Below are 17,043 nucleotides of genomic sequence, written 5' to 3'. Positions count from 1 at the left end.
GTTTTCGTTCCTATCTTCCTTTCTCTCTCTTTCTTAGTCTCACCGAGGCTGAACAAGATGAAGAAACAAAAAGGAAAAAGATGATCGTGTGAACAACTCTCGCTTCTCCCATCTCGTCTCGTCATCGTGAATTTTCTCAAGAATCGTGCGAGAAACAATCCTTTTTCTTCCCAATATCCCCGATATTTCCATCGTTTTCTCTGGAATTCTTTATCAACGAGAGCGACTTGCCCTCCTTCGATCTATAGATCGATCAATCGTCCCCGTCCCGTCCTCTGTCTCTCCCTTCTCTCACTCGTCACAACCACCTACTACTACACACTCTTTTCGTCCCCCTTTCTCTCTCTCACTCTCTCTGCGTGTCCCTTTTAATTCCATCGAGTTAGGCTGGTAATTGATTTATCTCGGGAAAACGCGAGGCGCTGTCGCGGTCAACTGTTTTTCTCTCGTTAGTGATTCTAGGAAAATTCTCAATCAGGCCTTAGCCTTCTCTCTCTCTCTCTCTCTCTCTCTCTCTCGCACACGTCTCAAGCTTTCTTCAGTCTCTCACAGCCTGACGTCGTCTTGTGACTCTTTGGTCTTTTTAATAACGCAAGAGGAAGGAATTCATCCTCTTCTCTTTCTCACCCTCTCTCTCTCGTCAGTTCGATTTTCTCACGACAAGATCGTTTTTCTAATGTTTCTTTTTCTCATTTTAATTAAGCTTCAAATACGGAGAGGTTGGCGTGGATCACGTAGCCCGTGCGTCCAAGTACACATATATAAATTAGCAATATGTATCTACAAGGATCACTCTGAAACGGTCGCACGAGCTACCGTTCAAATCGAACGCGAACGCTATCCTCTCTCTCTCTCTCTCTCTCCCCTCGATCGTCTCGTTTCTTTCACGCGGATAAAACGACACCCTCCCCGCCCTGCGCACAGTCGTAAGTGTAATTCCACAAGCAAAATACAGAACCTCGCGTTTACCCTTTCCTCGTGGACATCATTTTCTCCACGGGAGAAAAGGAACGTCGTGACCGAAGACGAAGAGACAGAGAGATGTAAGAAGAGACACTTCTCTCTCGCCTGATTAATCGTGAAAGAAGAAGAAAATAAACCAAGTATCCTCTTTTTCTTTTTTCTAGACTCGTCGATACACCTTGTTCGCAATTTTTGTCATAATCAGACTGTACTCTCTCTCTCTCTCTCTCTCTCTTCATCTTCAACTACTTTCCTCCTCGACCCTCTTTAAAAACCCTCCCCTTCACCCACTTACACCTACTACACACGCATCATTGTTACCCTTCTACAGGCACACGTATACACGCACACACGCGCACACCCTTCGTATCATTCTCTCATCTCTCTCTCTCTCTCTCTCTAGCCCGAGTGTTCTCCAGGGAGGTCAGCGTCCTCTACCTTTACATGAAATCGATTTCGTCCAATTCGTTGTCGAAGTCGTCCTCGAATTCGTCGTCGATCTGCAGGCGCAATCTATACCGACGGGAATTATACTCCGAGGGTGAGAAGAGTATTTCACGTAGGTACATATCATACCTCTTCCTCGCTGCCAACTTATTATAATTACTTTTCCATTGCAGCTGTTGCTGCTGATGTTGTTGCTGCTGTTGGTTACTACGATTATTCTCTCCGCGATAACGATTGTTCAGGTTGTTGATCACGGAATCGACAGGGAGATGGTGGTGGTGGTGGTGGTGGTCGAGCTGTTGCTGCTTCTTCTTCGTGGAAGCATAAGAAGCGACGAGATCTTGGAGAGCAACCGCGATGCTCGCTGGTGTTACCACAGCGGCAGCTGCTGCGGCTGAGCCCGCTGTTGCTGATTTCACGGCGGCAGCAACTGCGGCTTTATCTGTCGCTGCTCCTCCAGTTGTTGCTGTTTGATGATTGTTATGGTGTTGTTGTTGTTGTTGTTGTTGTTGCTGGTGGTGTTGGTAGTGTCGTTTCTTGTTGTCCTACGCTGCCTTGCTCTTGTTCGTCTTGAAGCTGACTTGAAGTACCCGGTTGCCGAGCGTATAACCATTCAAGCTTTGTATAGCGACTACTGCCTCGTCGTAGTTGGTCATCGTCACGAAACCAAAGCCTTTGCACTTGTTCGTCTGGAGGTCGCGGATCACTTTGACAGACTGGACGGCGCCAAACGGACCGAATAACTGCCACAGCACGTTCTCCTCGGTCTCTGGGGCGAGATTGTACACGAAGATGCACCAGCCGGAACCGTTCATCGCGTTACCGGGCAACATCGAGTTCGCCAGGATATCGCCTGCCAGCGGGCTGTACCTGGAACAGGTGAATCGGGGGACGTGATAACGTTCACCCATTTTCACGTTAGATTCGTTTTCGGTTCGTTGGGTTTTTGGGTGTGTGGCTTTTCCTTTTTTCTCTTTTCGCCGTGTTCTCGCGGAGCAACGACGCTGCCGAATCGTCGAAATTGTAGGAACGAGAGTTGGAAAGGTTGTTGTTTCTTTTGGTTTTTCAGTTTTACAGGTGAAGCTCGGAGTTGAACAGTGGCTACGTGGACAGTCCGTTTGGAAATCTCTGTCGTCGAGTATCGAGAGAGGAGAAGGACAGGGAAGACTTCGAATTACCACAGGCTGCGTCTACTTAAATTGCTTTATAAGACGCTTTTTGTATCTGTGAATTGTCGAAATTGTAGGAACGAGTGGGAAAAGTTGTGTGATATCTTTTTTCAGTCTTTCAGGTGAAGTTTCGAGTTGAACAGTGGCTACGTGGACAGTCCATTTGGAAGTCTCTGTCGTCGAGTATCGAGAGAGGAGATGGACAGGGAAAACTTCGAATTACCACAGGCTGCGTCTACTTGAATTGCTTTATAAGACACTTTTTCGTGTAGAACAGATATTAGACGTGAGAAATTAATTCGGTGAAAGTCTCCAAGACTCCAAAATCGCCGTACTTCTTCGGAGAGGGAATCAGTCAGTTCTCCAACATTGAGATTATTTTGAACGTTAACCTTTTGCACTCGAAGGCCGTTTTTTCTATAAAGAAGTAGCAAAAATTAATGTAATTTTTTAAGACTAATATTTTTATCAGAAGTTGGTTCTTTCAAACTGTTTCACCGCCGAGACCTCTAAACATGTAGTGAACAATTCGCGGAGGTCCGTAGACCTGCTGTCTTGGAAAATATCCTTAAAGTTGCCGCTAATGGTAAATATAACGTCGCCTCTCGAGTGCAAATGGTTAAAATTGTCCTTGATTTCTTGCAAATCAACGCTTAAGCTTGTGAAATATTAGCACACCGAATTAATTTCTACACCTGATACTTTAGAAGTTACTCAGTCATGGAGGCACGTTATTCGAATCGCTCTATGTGAAAACACAACGCGATACAACATTTTTCTTTCCCTTTTTCTAGAGTAAACGCAGCTTGACGCGATAATTAAACGAACACTCGAAGTTCGATCTCGAAGGAAAGGAACGTCGTTACTTCGCGAGAACATTCGCAAAGTGACTTCGATTCTCCTCGAATCTCGTCGTTAAGGGACGTACAGAAACAAAAAGGAGTACAAAGTCGTGCAAATGTACCGTACACGTACGAAATCACATCGAGAACTTCTTCGCCGGTTGAACGGATATCGTCAGACCGTGAACGAGAAGTTCAAGAGAGAGTAGGGGGAAAATTACGACGGCAAACCACGTTGGAAACGTAAATGAATATGTAACCGGCGCCACTAATCGTACCAATTATCGCAAACGGTGAGAGAAAAAAGAAGAGAAAAAAAAATCCCGTCGCATTCGTCGAGAATTAACGAAGGCCCTTCTCTCTGGAGCCTGATAAAAAAAAAGCAATCGTCGTTGGGCTAGACTGCATGCAATTCTACGGCGAGAAATACGAAATTCTAAATGAACAAACGCCGCGCGACTCTGGTCTACTCGACGGAATTTTTAATTAGACAGAGAGAGAAAAATAGAGGGATGTAGGAGTATGTGTGAGCAAAGAGAAAAGTAACAGGGGTGTATATATATGTATATATCGTGAAAGAAAAATTGTGGAAATTCAACATGCACGCGTATAGTCGGTGGAAGCGATAATGAGATCGTAGAAACAGTGAAACGTCGAGGTAAACGTCATTTGAGAAGCTCGAGTCTCACTTGGGACAGTCGACGTGAACTCGGAATTGGTTTTTCTGTTACGGTATATTTTTAATGTTTAATTTTGTTTATTGAAGTTTTGCGATTCGTAAAATTTTACGGTAAAAACCGAGAAAGGGTGGATTCACGATGGCCAACGGAAGCGCCTCAGGATCTCTCTGACTTCAGATTTCGAGGCTTCTACGAAGCTCTGAAAGCTATGAAAATACAGTAAAACTTTTATACTAACAAGCAAAATTTTGAATAATTCATTCCGCCGATACGTGGTAAGGTTTGTCGCTTAATTACGAGTGACAGTAAAGTGAATATGCAACTTTCGGAAGGAAAAGCGTGAACTTCAGTCTAGTATCAGATCCGTGACATCTGATTGCTTAGGTTAATCGCGCGAATCTCGATGCTAGCATGCACTTTCAGCCCCGTAAATGAAGGATTCGTGGAACGAAAGTTCAAACTGATCTCGAAGTGACATACTACCGTAACAACGTCTTACACAATTTTATATATATATAAATTACACCAAATGACAACGCGTTAAGCGAGAAAACGTGCAAGAGTGTATCCGGGTATATTGACACGAGGATTGAAACAAAGCATACGATACCAGCTTTTACACCCTTCGACTGTTAATCCCGTGTGAGACTCGGGCAAAGCGTGAAATACTCGACTGTTTAAGCTCGGGAGAGACTCTTGGGAAGAAAGTTAACCCTTTGCGCTCCTATGTCGAGTCAGACTCGACGTAAGAATTTTTTCCTTCAGATATCGTATTAGATAAATGATAATAAACCATTTTTTGATGCATTAATATTGTAAAAACCGACGGAAAAATATTGAGGGACCCAACGGGAATCGAACCCGGGACCCTCGGCTTAGCAAGCCGAGGCTTAGCGCGCTACGCCAACTACCCCCTCTCTATTTTTCCTGTTCGGTTTCCTATTTGGGCATGGAGGCCCCGATACCACGATGTTATACCGAAATTTAGTATTTTATAACCGATATCACGCCGAAATGTTGAAATAAAGGGAAACTACACGGTACCGCTCGAGAGTGACCAAACGAGTGCGGACTAACTGGACTATTCGGACCGCAAAGGGTTAAAAAAGGACGAGATATTATTGTCACAACTATCACGCAGGGTTGTGCATCCCTTCTTTTAAAAATCATCATAGAAAATTACTAATAAAAATTACTCAAAGAAAATATGACGTACAAATTGTTTCCACTGTAATTCATAATTTTACCAGACTGTCAAATCAGCGTCAACTTACAGCTTCCAGCGACTGTACTCTTCAATCGACATGCACGAATCACGAACATCGAATGCTTAGGCGTGAGTTACAAGGTATATATACAAAAAGAGACAGAGAGAGACAGATAGAGAGAGATATGTAAAAATGTATCTACGTACCTACTTGACGTCACAAGCCGCGTTAAAACAGGGCACATCTGAGTGAATATTCAGTATAGGGCCGAGGTATCAGTAATTACGCACGCATTCGTTACGAACGCTCATTAGGAACCGCGTTTCTTTTTTTTTTTCTTTTTTAATACTCGCACGTATGTACACGCGTCTTCGTGTTGGGGGAAGAGATGGCGTTTTTTTTCTCATTCGTCGATCGCCTCGGCTGAAACCCTGACTCGATCCTCCGGTGTCTCATCTTTTTCTTTTCTCTTCTTCGATTAATTCGTGTACGTAAGTATCGAACGGAGAGGACATTTCTTCGAGATGACATCGGTACGACAGATTTTTCGTGTGACAATGATGTACAATTCGTGGATAAACGAGAAAGAAAAGTGTAGACACGGAGTAGTGAGTTAGGGGTTCAGAGTTTATTTAGATGGACGGCGAGACGTGTTGTGCTCTCATGAAAGAAATATTACGCGTGTTTTATTCGTATTGACGATATGTACACTCGGTTCGACTGTTCTTCAATGTTCCTGTCACTTCTGGAAACGTTCGATTGAGTTTATGAAGAGAATAGGAGCGCTTTCTTCTTCGTTCGTCAGATGGAAAATTATGGTCGACGAGAGTTTCAGACTTTGACGAGGAGAACGAGAATTAATATACGTTAGATAGCATTTTTCTCTGATTATTTTATGAAATTTTAAGAGAAACTTCTTTTCATCTCTTCAGCATTTCTTCCATCAAATTTTTTCCATCTTATTCACTCTTTGGAATTGTTCAAATTGCAAATAAAAATTCTCTCACTTGTCTTACTTGTCTGTAAAACTGACGCGTAAATTCCAACGATTAACGTTCCAATTATTCTCTCCATCGATCAATCGATCGTTTCTTCGTTCAAAGAAGTCGACACACATCGGTGCATTGGTTCTCTAACGATAATCAAGTGCGATAAATCTGTTGCATTAATGTGCGCCAACAAAAATACATATACACGTTATGTGTGTATATATCTATGATCCACGTGGATCCACGTGACAGTGCTCGATTTTTCCAGAGATCGTGCACCTAGCCTCGCTCTCAGCTCTACACCAACAATCAAACAGTAGTGAAATAGTGATCCTTTGAAGAGAAACGTTCAACTACTCTCAACTATTTGCTCTAACGCAAAGTATAGTTTCAGTGTCTTTCGTCTATTGCTTTTGCATACACTACCAGCGAAAAAGTTTCGTTTCGTCGAAAATTTGCGAGAAAAAAGAGTTAACAATTTTACGAATTCTCTCGATCGAAACGAGTGAAATTTCTATCGATCTCCACGGAACGTCGACAAAAATCGACAGGTGTTTGGACACTTTTCGCAGGTAGTACATGTTCCATATTAAACGTATTTCATCTCGAACACTTTTCAGTCACAGTGTTATACGAATCGTGAAAGCTCGTCGTGCACAAATCTAATCGTACATCCTTCCAATTTCTTCTCGATTTCGCAGGGGACGATCAACAATTAGAAATGAATGATCGCCGGCAGAGAGACCGAGAAATCGCAGGTGCACGGTCTCGAGTCGAACACGACCGATGAAAAGGCAAACAACGAAAGAAAAGAAACAGTGAAGAAGGAGAAGAAAATGCGAGCCTGTCGAGGAACGTTGATTCGAGTCTCTATTTCTTTTTTTCTTTTTTTGCAAATTTTCTCTTTTTCTTTTTATTCACTTTTTACATCGATTTTATGGCATCGTTGAGTCTGCAGTTTCGCGAGAGAATCTTCGAGATTCGAAATCCGTCTGTACAGTCCGTACGGCTACGTGATCTTTATTTCTATCGAATACTAAACGAAGAAGCTTGAAATATGCTGGCAGGTAAATACAGAAAAGAAAATTCTAATATGGCTGAATACTGGTAGAAATTATACTTGACTCGCGAAACTAAGAGAAAACAAACAGAGGAAAGATGTTAAGTATCATTTTGCTTAAAGAAAATTAGAGAGAAATTGGTATGAATTGAATGAAAATACTGTACACCCGAATCGATTCGCATTCTCGAGGAGAGATAAAGAACAAAATTAAACCAACTCTAAGATATGCTCTGTGACGTTTTTTTCTTCTTTTTTTCTTTTGTTTTCTGGTGGGTTTAGAGAAGCGTTTCAAGGATCACAATTAAACTAAAAGGCGACGAGAAAGAAGAGAAGAGAAAGAAGAGCAGCGTGAGAGAAGAAAGAGGGGGGAGAGTAGAGAGAGGCTTTAAAAATTTCATATAAACAGTACAATGTCGATGGTGGAAGAAGAAGAAGAAGAAATGAAAAATAGTAAATTTCCATTGACATTCGACGAGAAAAAATGTCACTCGTCCCAAAAAAAAATAAAAAAAGAACCCAATGAGTCTCGATGATAATTCGTAAAAAGGTGAAAGAACGATGTAAAACCATGGATCAGAAATATGAAATTTTTAACGCGGAGAGCGGTGTTTGTGGAGGGTGGAAGAAGAAGAAGAGAAACGAAGCCACGCAACAAGAAAGAAGAAGAGAAATATAGAAAAGAAAAAAATTAATCGTCGAAAAATGAAAAACCGGGAGGGAACGTAGTGGTAGTAACGAAAAAAATACTGACCTCTGTAAGCCTTTGTTAATGGCAAGCATGGCCTTGCCAGTGCTAAAACAAAACACAAAAAGAACAACGTAAGAAGAGAGATACTCCGGGAACGAGCCAAAAAAGATGTCGGGATAAAAGTAGTCGGTCACTTCCATGTGCTTCCATTTTTTTGCTCTTTTTTTTTTTTTTTACTCACGGAACTACCATCTATGGTGCCTCTCCGTTTTCTTTTCTCAAATGGATAACGCAACAGGGCAGGGGGTTGGACGGATCGGGGCTGGTCGAGGATCGGAAGGGAGTACAGAAAGGTACAGACGAGAAATAAAAAGAGAAAGAAGTAGAGAGAGAGAGAGAGAGAGAGAGAGAGAAAAGAAAAATCAAGAAATTAAAGATAGAAGAGAAAAAGTAGAATTCAGAGAAATAGAGAGAGAATTCTTTTTGGAATATTTTTGTTTCTTCTTAGCTCGATATTCTCTAGAAGGGAACAACTATTTTGGAGGAAAGATGATACAGCGGAGAAATTAAAGATGGCGACGAGACGCGATGTCGGTATCGAAGAAAGGGGTGAAATGGAAATAATACGGACAGAGGCAAGCGAAAAATAAGCGAAGCGCAATTAAATCTACTTCAATGCATGTTTTATATCTTTTATCTAGTTCTTTTAGCCAAATACTACTACTAAAAAGATCGTCGAATCTTGCGTGCGTGTTCGATTCGATCGATACAGCAGTTTTTTTTTTTCCCCAATCTGTCGACGATTTTTTTTTCTCTGTCCCGTTCGAATGACATGGACGTGCACAGACGGATCTGAAGCACGCTCAATCATCCGTAGAATAATGAATGATTTTTTTTTAGTTTGAAGGGAAAATCTCTATCGTCGTCCTCGTTCGTTTGTTTTTTAAATATTTTTTTGGTCGTCCTTTTCGCGGGTGTTTTTTTTTTTTTTTTTGTTTGCAGAGGCACAGAAACGCGGAAACGAAGGGAGAGACCGAGAATAACGATTCTCTTATTTTAACCTGATCGGTTTCTATATTATCGACGTTTCTCAACTCCAGTTTTTTAATCGAATTCGTCGTCAGCCTCGCATCCACGGTAATTTCTCTGAGGACCTAGAAAGCGTCCTCCAGTTTCTACGAATGAAAACTTCAACAATGTTCAATTTAACAGTACATCATCATATACATCGGAATTGTTGCGTTTAACACATTGTTGAACCACAGAGGGATAGAAGAAACAAGCAAATAGTGTAACACAGTATTCAGACACAACTGTCCAATTTCTCTTTTCTTCACAGATAACTTCAGTTACCATCCTTTATCATTGATTTTCTCACCACGAGAGAGAGAAAAGAATGAAGAAAGACAGAGTGAGTAAAATTGTTCGGAGTTGAAAGAAGAACGCGTGGAGGACAATGTGTTGATAGAACGGAAGAAGACAGTTGGACGAACCATGCTTACCGTGGACCGGCGAAGAGAAAAATGAGGAAAACTTACAGAAATAACAGAACAACGTTTCGTAACGTGCCTTGCTCCTCCGTGTTTCCAGAGTGGACAAGGATCAGTCTCCTGTCTCTCGCGATTCTTACTCGACCAATTCAAACACAGTCTCAACTTATCTAACTAAATTATTAATAAACTACTTTTAAGAGACCACCTTGTACCACTCGTTCGGTCATAGGAGAAACGGGAAGTTCAGATCGGTGGACTGACGGAAGGTGTGAATGTCTGTCGGTGAGGAACGGATTAAAAAAGATACCAAGTACAAAAGAAGATACGAAGAAACGAGGGAGGAAACAAACGAATCGATGCGGTGGATAAGAATGAGAAAGAAGAGAAGAAGAAAGGTCGTACGACGGTACTTTTAACGTTCCCGATTTTCCGGTATCGCGGGTTTTTATTGGATTAGGCCACGATACACACGCAGCTAGTTTGATTGTGTGTCGCCGCTGAAATATTGATATCGAAACATCGATCGAATTGAAGGGCTTCCATCGAACACACTCGGTGTGTTGCACCTCTGTTTCTGTTCTTTTCCTACAATTTTTCTATTCGATTATTTAATTTCGCATTATTTTCTGCTTTTTTTTGAAAATTTTTCAGTAACATCGTCGCGACCATTCTTGCGCTGTCAGAAAAACGGAAAGAATCAAACGAAAACTGAAGTCTCGATGAGAGATGCGCGTACAAGAGACTGTAGGTCGAGATGAAACCGCGGCGAGTGGCATGCTCGCGATTTAAACGATCCTGTATCGATCACTTCGATAGTCAGATCGAGAGAGAGAGAGAGAGAGAGAGAAAGAAACCAACACAAGAATTGAACTCCAGGTAGTAATTCTTAGATGTACGTGGTAGACGAGGTGCAGAAAGGAGGAGCTTGCAGTGTTACTCAGGTACTCATACGGTGAGTGCGTATAAACCAGGAGAAAAAGAAAAGAATACACCTGACGAATCGATCGACCGATCGATCCACCATAAAAATCCTCCAAACAAACAAACGAAAAAGAAAAACAACTAATCCCACTGAAAAACGAAGCTCGAAATCTCGAGAAAAATTCAATTCTTCCACTAGAACCATCGTCATCGACGGATCCGCGCGTCCCCCGTTCAGAGAATCTCTGTTACTGAACCACAGAGAGTTTTATCAGAACTCCGAGAAGATGGTAACAGGAAACGAAGGAACGTAATTAATTAATTCTCGTCGGAACGAAACGTACAAGAAGATTAATGAAAATTGCGGAACGAATATGAAAAATGGAGAAACGAATGGAAGTAACAGAGATAAATGATAGATTGAAAAGAAAGAAAGAAGAGAGGTTTAAAGAGAAAACGAGAAGAATAGAAGAAAAAGAAGAAGAGATAAAGAAATAGAGAAACAGAGAGAGAGAAAGAGAGATGTTTGGGTAGAGCGAGTAGAGGCGAGTAGGTACCTGGATAGTGGCGACAGTGGAATGTACCTGAAGCGGCCGGTTGGATGGTGGATCGGGCCGCCAAATCGTCGAGTCGCCTGCGGTGCCAGATAGGCAGCCAACGGTGGCAGCGCCTTGTTGTTGTTGCTTGGATTGTTGGCGAACTTGACGGTGATCGGCTCGGACGAGCCCTTCGGAATGGTACCGTTTAATTCTTGGATCGCCTTCTCGGCCTCGACCCGCTGGTCGAACCTTATGAAACCGACCCCCTTCGACAATCCTGTCGGAATCGGTTCAATTTTGTTATTTTAATCGATTATCTTCTCTCTGTTGCAATGTTTTTTATGGATTTCTTTTTTTTTTTTCTTTAATTTCTAATTTTTTCCGAAGTGGGAAACTTTGGCTGATTCCTCGTTGACTGTTGAGTGATCACGCGTACACGTGCGGTTCTTGGGGATGTTCTTTTTTTTTTTTTTTTTTTTGAGTGGAATTACGATGCTTTGACCCTTTGACTGTATTTCAACCCTTTAACTAGGGACGACGAGTTAGCCCGTAATCGTCAACTGTTTCTCTCGAACGCGTGAACTCGTGAAGAAGACACGTTCGTTTCTTTAAGGTATAAATGAAAATGTTACGATTCGTTTGATGCGGGACGCACAGGAGGCGCTTCTGGCAAGTTAGCTCTCCAGTTAAAAGGTAAACGCGCAGGGTGTCTCGTTTGCAACGAACGTCTAAATTGTTTCCGTTGGTGTTGAAAGAGAAAACGAGCGAGAGGAGTTTGTGTGACTTGATAAGAAGTCATTTTAGGCAAAGATCATTCGCAGGAACGAAGTTTAAGGTCACTTCAAGGTCATTGAACTCTCCTTGAACGACCTTGGGGTACATCTTTATCGTTACAATCAGATACAAACTCTTCTTACTCGTTTTTTCCCCTATTTTCCATCACAAGCGAGACACCCTGCACGCACTCTGTGCAATTTTCATCAAGTATCGCTGAAACGATGTAGCATTGGACATATCCTTGAAATAACTAATTACGTTTCCGATTTCCAGAAATCACCGTCTACAGTTTTCTGTCAAAGCGTGCCACAGTCAAAGGGTTAACTAAACTGTAGCAACGAAAATTGTTCGCTCTTCGCTGTTCTCGAGACGATATACTCTCCAATGAATTTCACTCCTGCGTCGACACTTGAACACCCGATACGTGCTTTTCTATCCTCCAACCCCCCAATCGTCGAGTGTTCAAGCGTCTAAAAGTTAACTCTACAATTCACCTTTCGCTTCTCTAATTGCAAAATCTACTTGGTACAGTTTAGTTGGGGAAGCTTAAAGCCCCCAAGAACCGCGACAATGCGGAGGATCCATCTGTAGATCCGTTTCATTTCCTCGCATGTGTATCTCAATTATTCTCACAGGTAATATTTACATATACACAAACATTTCTACGTTGCGACAATAATCATCGGAAGAAAGTTTCCTTCGATCGTTAACAATTTCGCTAATGAACCTTCTTCATTCAATTTGTCCACCCGGTGATCAACGACGAAACAATGGCAGCCATGCTGCGTGACGAGTGGCTCGGTGCGCGCAGATTCGTTTCTTTACACCCGATGTCGTGTGTGTCTCTGTGTGTGTGTGCGCGTGTGTGTGTGTTTCTTTTTCCTCCCGAGCGGAGTGTCGATCGTGTTTCTTTTTCTCTTTATTCTATCTTAATTCATTTTTTTTTTTTCATTCAAGATTCTCTTGCTGGTGATTCTCGCGAAGCTGAATGAGTGGATCGAGGGCACGGTACGCAGAAATCATAATCGTTAACGAACGACAAAAAGCGTAAAGAAACAAAAACGGCGCTCATGTGGGAAACTCTCTGTTGATGTGTAAACTGGTTTTCTCGCGGTCGCGAAAACAAAGCAGCCAGAAAAACGTTAAATTGACAAAAAGAGAAGTAATCAGAAAGAAAACAAAACAAAAGTAGAACACAGATGGTAATTTTGTCGTTTTAATTTTGGTAATGTGTTTCTCATTTTCTTTTCGATATTTTTCTATCATCAACGGAGTCGCGATCGATCGCTCGATTCTCGCGAAACGATGATTCTTCAAAGAGAGCGATTACTTTTGCTTCTCGCCTCTCTTTTCTGCACGGTATCTATGTTTTCTCGACTCGTAGGAGTCACTCGATTCTTCCACACTGATAACAAACTGGACTAATATCGTTTCGCGAGATGAACTAACGTAAAAACGAACCGATAAAAACGTGTGTAGAAAAGGAACAAAAAGGTTCTTTTCTCTTAAACAAACAAAGACAATGGTAATAAGAAACAATAGAGTGAGAAACGTGAACAGAAAAAAAAACAAAAAAATGAAACGGCTGCTTTTGTTTCAGCTTGGGCGTAATAAGGGAAAAGAAAAAAGAATTGTATGAGTTACGTACCGGGCAAATAGTCTCCGCCGCCGGTCACAAACTGTCGTACTAAACAGAAACGGAAAAAATCATATCACGTTAAAATTCAATTGGCAGCATAACACGATTCGCTCGCCCCTGATTCGTCGACGTGGGTAAAGGTTGTGTCAAAATAACGGATAATCGTAAGTGAACGGAAAAATCGACACGATAACGAAAAAGTGAACGATAATAAAAAAGAAAAAAGAAGAATAATTCAGTAGAGACTAAAAAAAAAAAAAAAAAAAAATGATAAGTAGAATGTAGAACGCTTTTTTTCTCTCTCGAAAAGTGATCGAATCTCGTGTCACCTTGAGAAAATCGTGTGACGCTTAGATTGACGAAAGAAAAAAAAAAAAAAAAAGAAATAAGAGACGAATAAATAAAGCACGAGACGGATTCAACACTGGCGAAGAGAAAAAAGACGTTCGACAGACAGGAACTGAAACGTTCCTCCGTGTTGAGAATCAACTCTTCCATGATGTCACAAATAATTGAAAATAACAATTTGTCTGTAACTGGTAGATAAAATGAAACAGGAAACGTAAGCTGATCGCATGAGATGAATAAGGGGCGAGCGATCTTTCTGTCTTAAAAAATCTTTTCTTTTTTACGCTATTTTTCTTTCTTCGTCCTGAAGTATGCAACAACTCTCGTTATTTACTTTACTTGAATCATTTCGTAAAACGTAAATCAAACGGTACTCTCTCGAATGGTAAAGAAAACGCAAGGTAAAGAAGAAAACGCAATTAATCAAGGAAACAGACAATAATCGAGAAGCGCAAAATAATAAGAAAGAAAACTGGTGGAACGAGTGTGAAAGCAGAATCAGGAACGAAGGAAGAAACTTAGGAAGGTGTTCCACGTACGATAATAATACATGTCCCATCACATAAACGCCAATGTTCTAAAATATAAACACAAAGAAGAAAATAAATAAAGCTGCACTCTTTAAGTACAAAGAAAGAAGGAAAAATAATCAGACGGAAGATTCACACTCGAAAACAGTGAATAACTGAGATAACATCGTTCATAGGCGAAAGGAACTTGTTAAAGAGGAACGAAAGTAAAAGAAGCGCCAAACGTGGATGTACGGTGAAAATAAAGAGAGAGAAAACAAAACTGCACAAAACACAGGGGTGGCTAGGCCATGAGGCTGTGAGCGAAACTGGGGATGCAAATAGAATGGCACTGCTACAAAACGTAAGCTGAGAACGCAAACAATAAAATAAGTCCGAAGAAAAGGACAGTGGAAAAAACAAATGTAACAATAAAAGGATACAGAAAAATGAAAGAAAATAATGTAACGAAATGAAAAAGTTTGCGATCGTACGTCCTCTCGTACGATCTCGAACACAAAGTATCCTCTATTTTATCCAAAAGATGTAACAAAAGAAGAGAGAAAAAAACGAACAACAAAAAAGTGGAACGAAAAACGAAAAAGAAGAAGAAATAAAAGATCGATCGTGAGAAGAGATCGATCAGGAATGATAAGATGCGTAAACGAGATCATGCAGCTCCGAGACGACTCGACCAACGGAAACCATCGGTACAGAAGTTCTCGTTCGCTGATTTAAAAAAAAAAAAAAAAAAAAAAAAAAAATCCTTGGAAATATTCGTCGCTCGTTCACCAACGTGATCGTGTTCGTTCTCGCTCTGATTGCAGGCGCACCGATCCACCCCACAAAAAACGACTAAGAAAAACCCCATGGCCTACTCTGTTCTCATCCAATGATCGATCGTTAAATTTATCGTTCACCTAACGAATCTTTCGATATCATTTTACGTACGACTCTGAAGTCGCTATTTCTTTTTTTTTTTGTCCAGGTTTTATTCGGTAGATTTACAACGCTTGAAAGTCTGACTCGTACAGTATCGAGCTACTTAATTAGTCACATTGTTGGAAAGAAAGTTGGAGAAGATGTAGAGGGTTTATATAGTTACTTCTTCGAATTACGGTAATCCAAGGCTTATTTTTCTCTCCACAGGGATATCACACCTCTCTTTTCTCTTTTTTAACTCCGATTGACGCGATCCTCGTCAATGTTTTTTTTCTTTTTTGCTTTTGTCTCATGGCTAACTCCAAGGGTAACTTACCGGTGATATTGTCGCATAGTATCCGCGACGTGATGATTCTGCCGTACGGGCTGAATAGGTTCTCCAGGTCTTGTTGCGTCATGTTCTTCGGCAAACCGCTCACGTACAGGTTTGCGCCTTTGATCGCCTCGCTGCTCGGTCTCGCGTACGATACCTAGGAAAATTCAACAGTGGCTTTATCTTTATCCTGGTTCAAAGCGTGGTTCGTCGATGTGCGATTGTTTTTTTTAACCCTTTGCACTGGAGAAGAAATTTTCGTAGCCGATTGCGAGCGGAGAAGTTAGTTGCCTTTGAGTGGAACACTTTTTGTCTATTTTTCTGTGTAATGGGATATCTTGGTGAAAGTTCGTGGTAACACTGGCAGCACTTCCTTTAGGTAGTTGTGTCGATACTTTCGACGCGGTGGGAACATCGTGGTTTGTTACCGACGGGGGTAGATGTTACCGACGTTCGCATGTAGCGTCTAAACTGGAGGTTCGCGATGTGATTAGTTTTTTGCAGGGGAAAAATGTAAAATTGGGGAAATTTGCGGGTAATTCGGTGTGATTGGTGATCGCGAATTATGCGTTTTGACGAAATGAAGACAATTGTCGGGAGGAAGGGTTGTTCAACTTTGACGACGAATGGCAGTGGACGGAAGTTTTTCGAGGTGGGAATGTAAAAACTCGTGCCACGCTGCGATAAATTTTTAAATTGGAAAATTTGAATTTGTAGAATGGAAAATCTGAAATTAAAAATTTGAAAGTTTCAATTTGTAGATTTGAAAATTTAAATTTAAATATTTGCATTTGAAAATTTGAAAATTACAATTTAAATATTTGAAGTTGAAAATTTCAATTTAACAATTTGACAAAGCCTGTGAGTAAGTAGAAAAGCAGCTCTCGCATTCTGCTTAAAAATGAATAACAATATAATTCCAAATGCTCAATATATTTCATTCTAACGCGAGTGCAACTAACTTTTTCACTCAGCCTCGTAAAACACACCTAGAAAAACGCACCCATCGTTCCATAGAAACGAAGCTTGAAGAGCGCAAAGGGTTAACACCGTGAAAAGCAAAACGGGCTCCTTTTTTCAATACCATCGGTGGGACATGTAGACGAAAGAATTTGAACTATTCCGAATCTAATAAAATAACAGACGCGATAATGTCTTTGAATTCACGCCAGCCTATTTCTATCGTTGCAACATCGTGTAATCTCTCGAACGATATGTATCCAAAAATTGTTGCCATTTAACAAAATCCACCGTACAAAAAGCTTGTACAAACTTCAACAGAACAGTTTCCGTCTACGTGTACACACGTAGATAAGTGCGAATAATTTATTAGTGGTTAAACTATGCGTGAAACGTGGACATATTTAATGTACACGCTTTGAAATTAGGTACCAGATCTAAAACAAGACGGTAGTTTATGAAAGTATCGTGTATTTTCCGTGTATAAATAGCGTGGCCAGAGATCATTCAGAATATTCGGACTTGAATCTTTCATAGAAACTCCAGAGTTTAA

The 17,043-nt window shown here is 41.0% G+C and overlaps 1 protein-coding gene across 1 annotated transcript in view; it reads right to left on the bottom strand.

Moving 5' to 3' along the window:
* Nucleotides 1-1,192: 1,192 nt before the first annotated feature.
* LOC108579940 (ELAV-like protein 3) overlaps nt 1,193-17,043 on the bottom strand; it is a 23,674-nt gene continuing 7,823 nt past the window's right edge. The window contains exons 5-7 of the mRNA XM_017943575.1: nt 15,534-15,687; nt 11,048-11,279; nt 1,193-2,280 (exon numbers count right to left, since the gene is read on the bottom strand). Of these exons, the coding sequence (XP_017799064.1) occupies nt 1,956-2,280; nt 11,048-11,279; nt 15,534-15,687 (711 nt within the window). The 3' untranslated portion in view covers nt 1,193-1,955. The remainder of the gene's footprint in view (nt 2,281-11,047; nt 11,280-15,533; nt 15,688-17,043) is intronic.

This window comes from Habropoda laboriosa, unplaced genomic scaffold (genome assembly GCF_001263275.1).
Source record: "Habropoda laboriosa isolate 0110345459 unplaced genomic scaffold, ASM126327v1 scaffold2, whole genome shotgun sequence".
Classification (NCBI taxonomy): domain Eukaryota; kingdom Metazoa; phylum Arthropoda; class Insecta; order Hymenoptera; family Apidae; genus Habropoda; species Habropoda laboriosa.
Note: the sequence above shows the minus strand (reverse complement) of the source record. Positions and strands in the feature narration are given on the sequence as shown.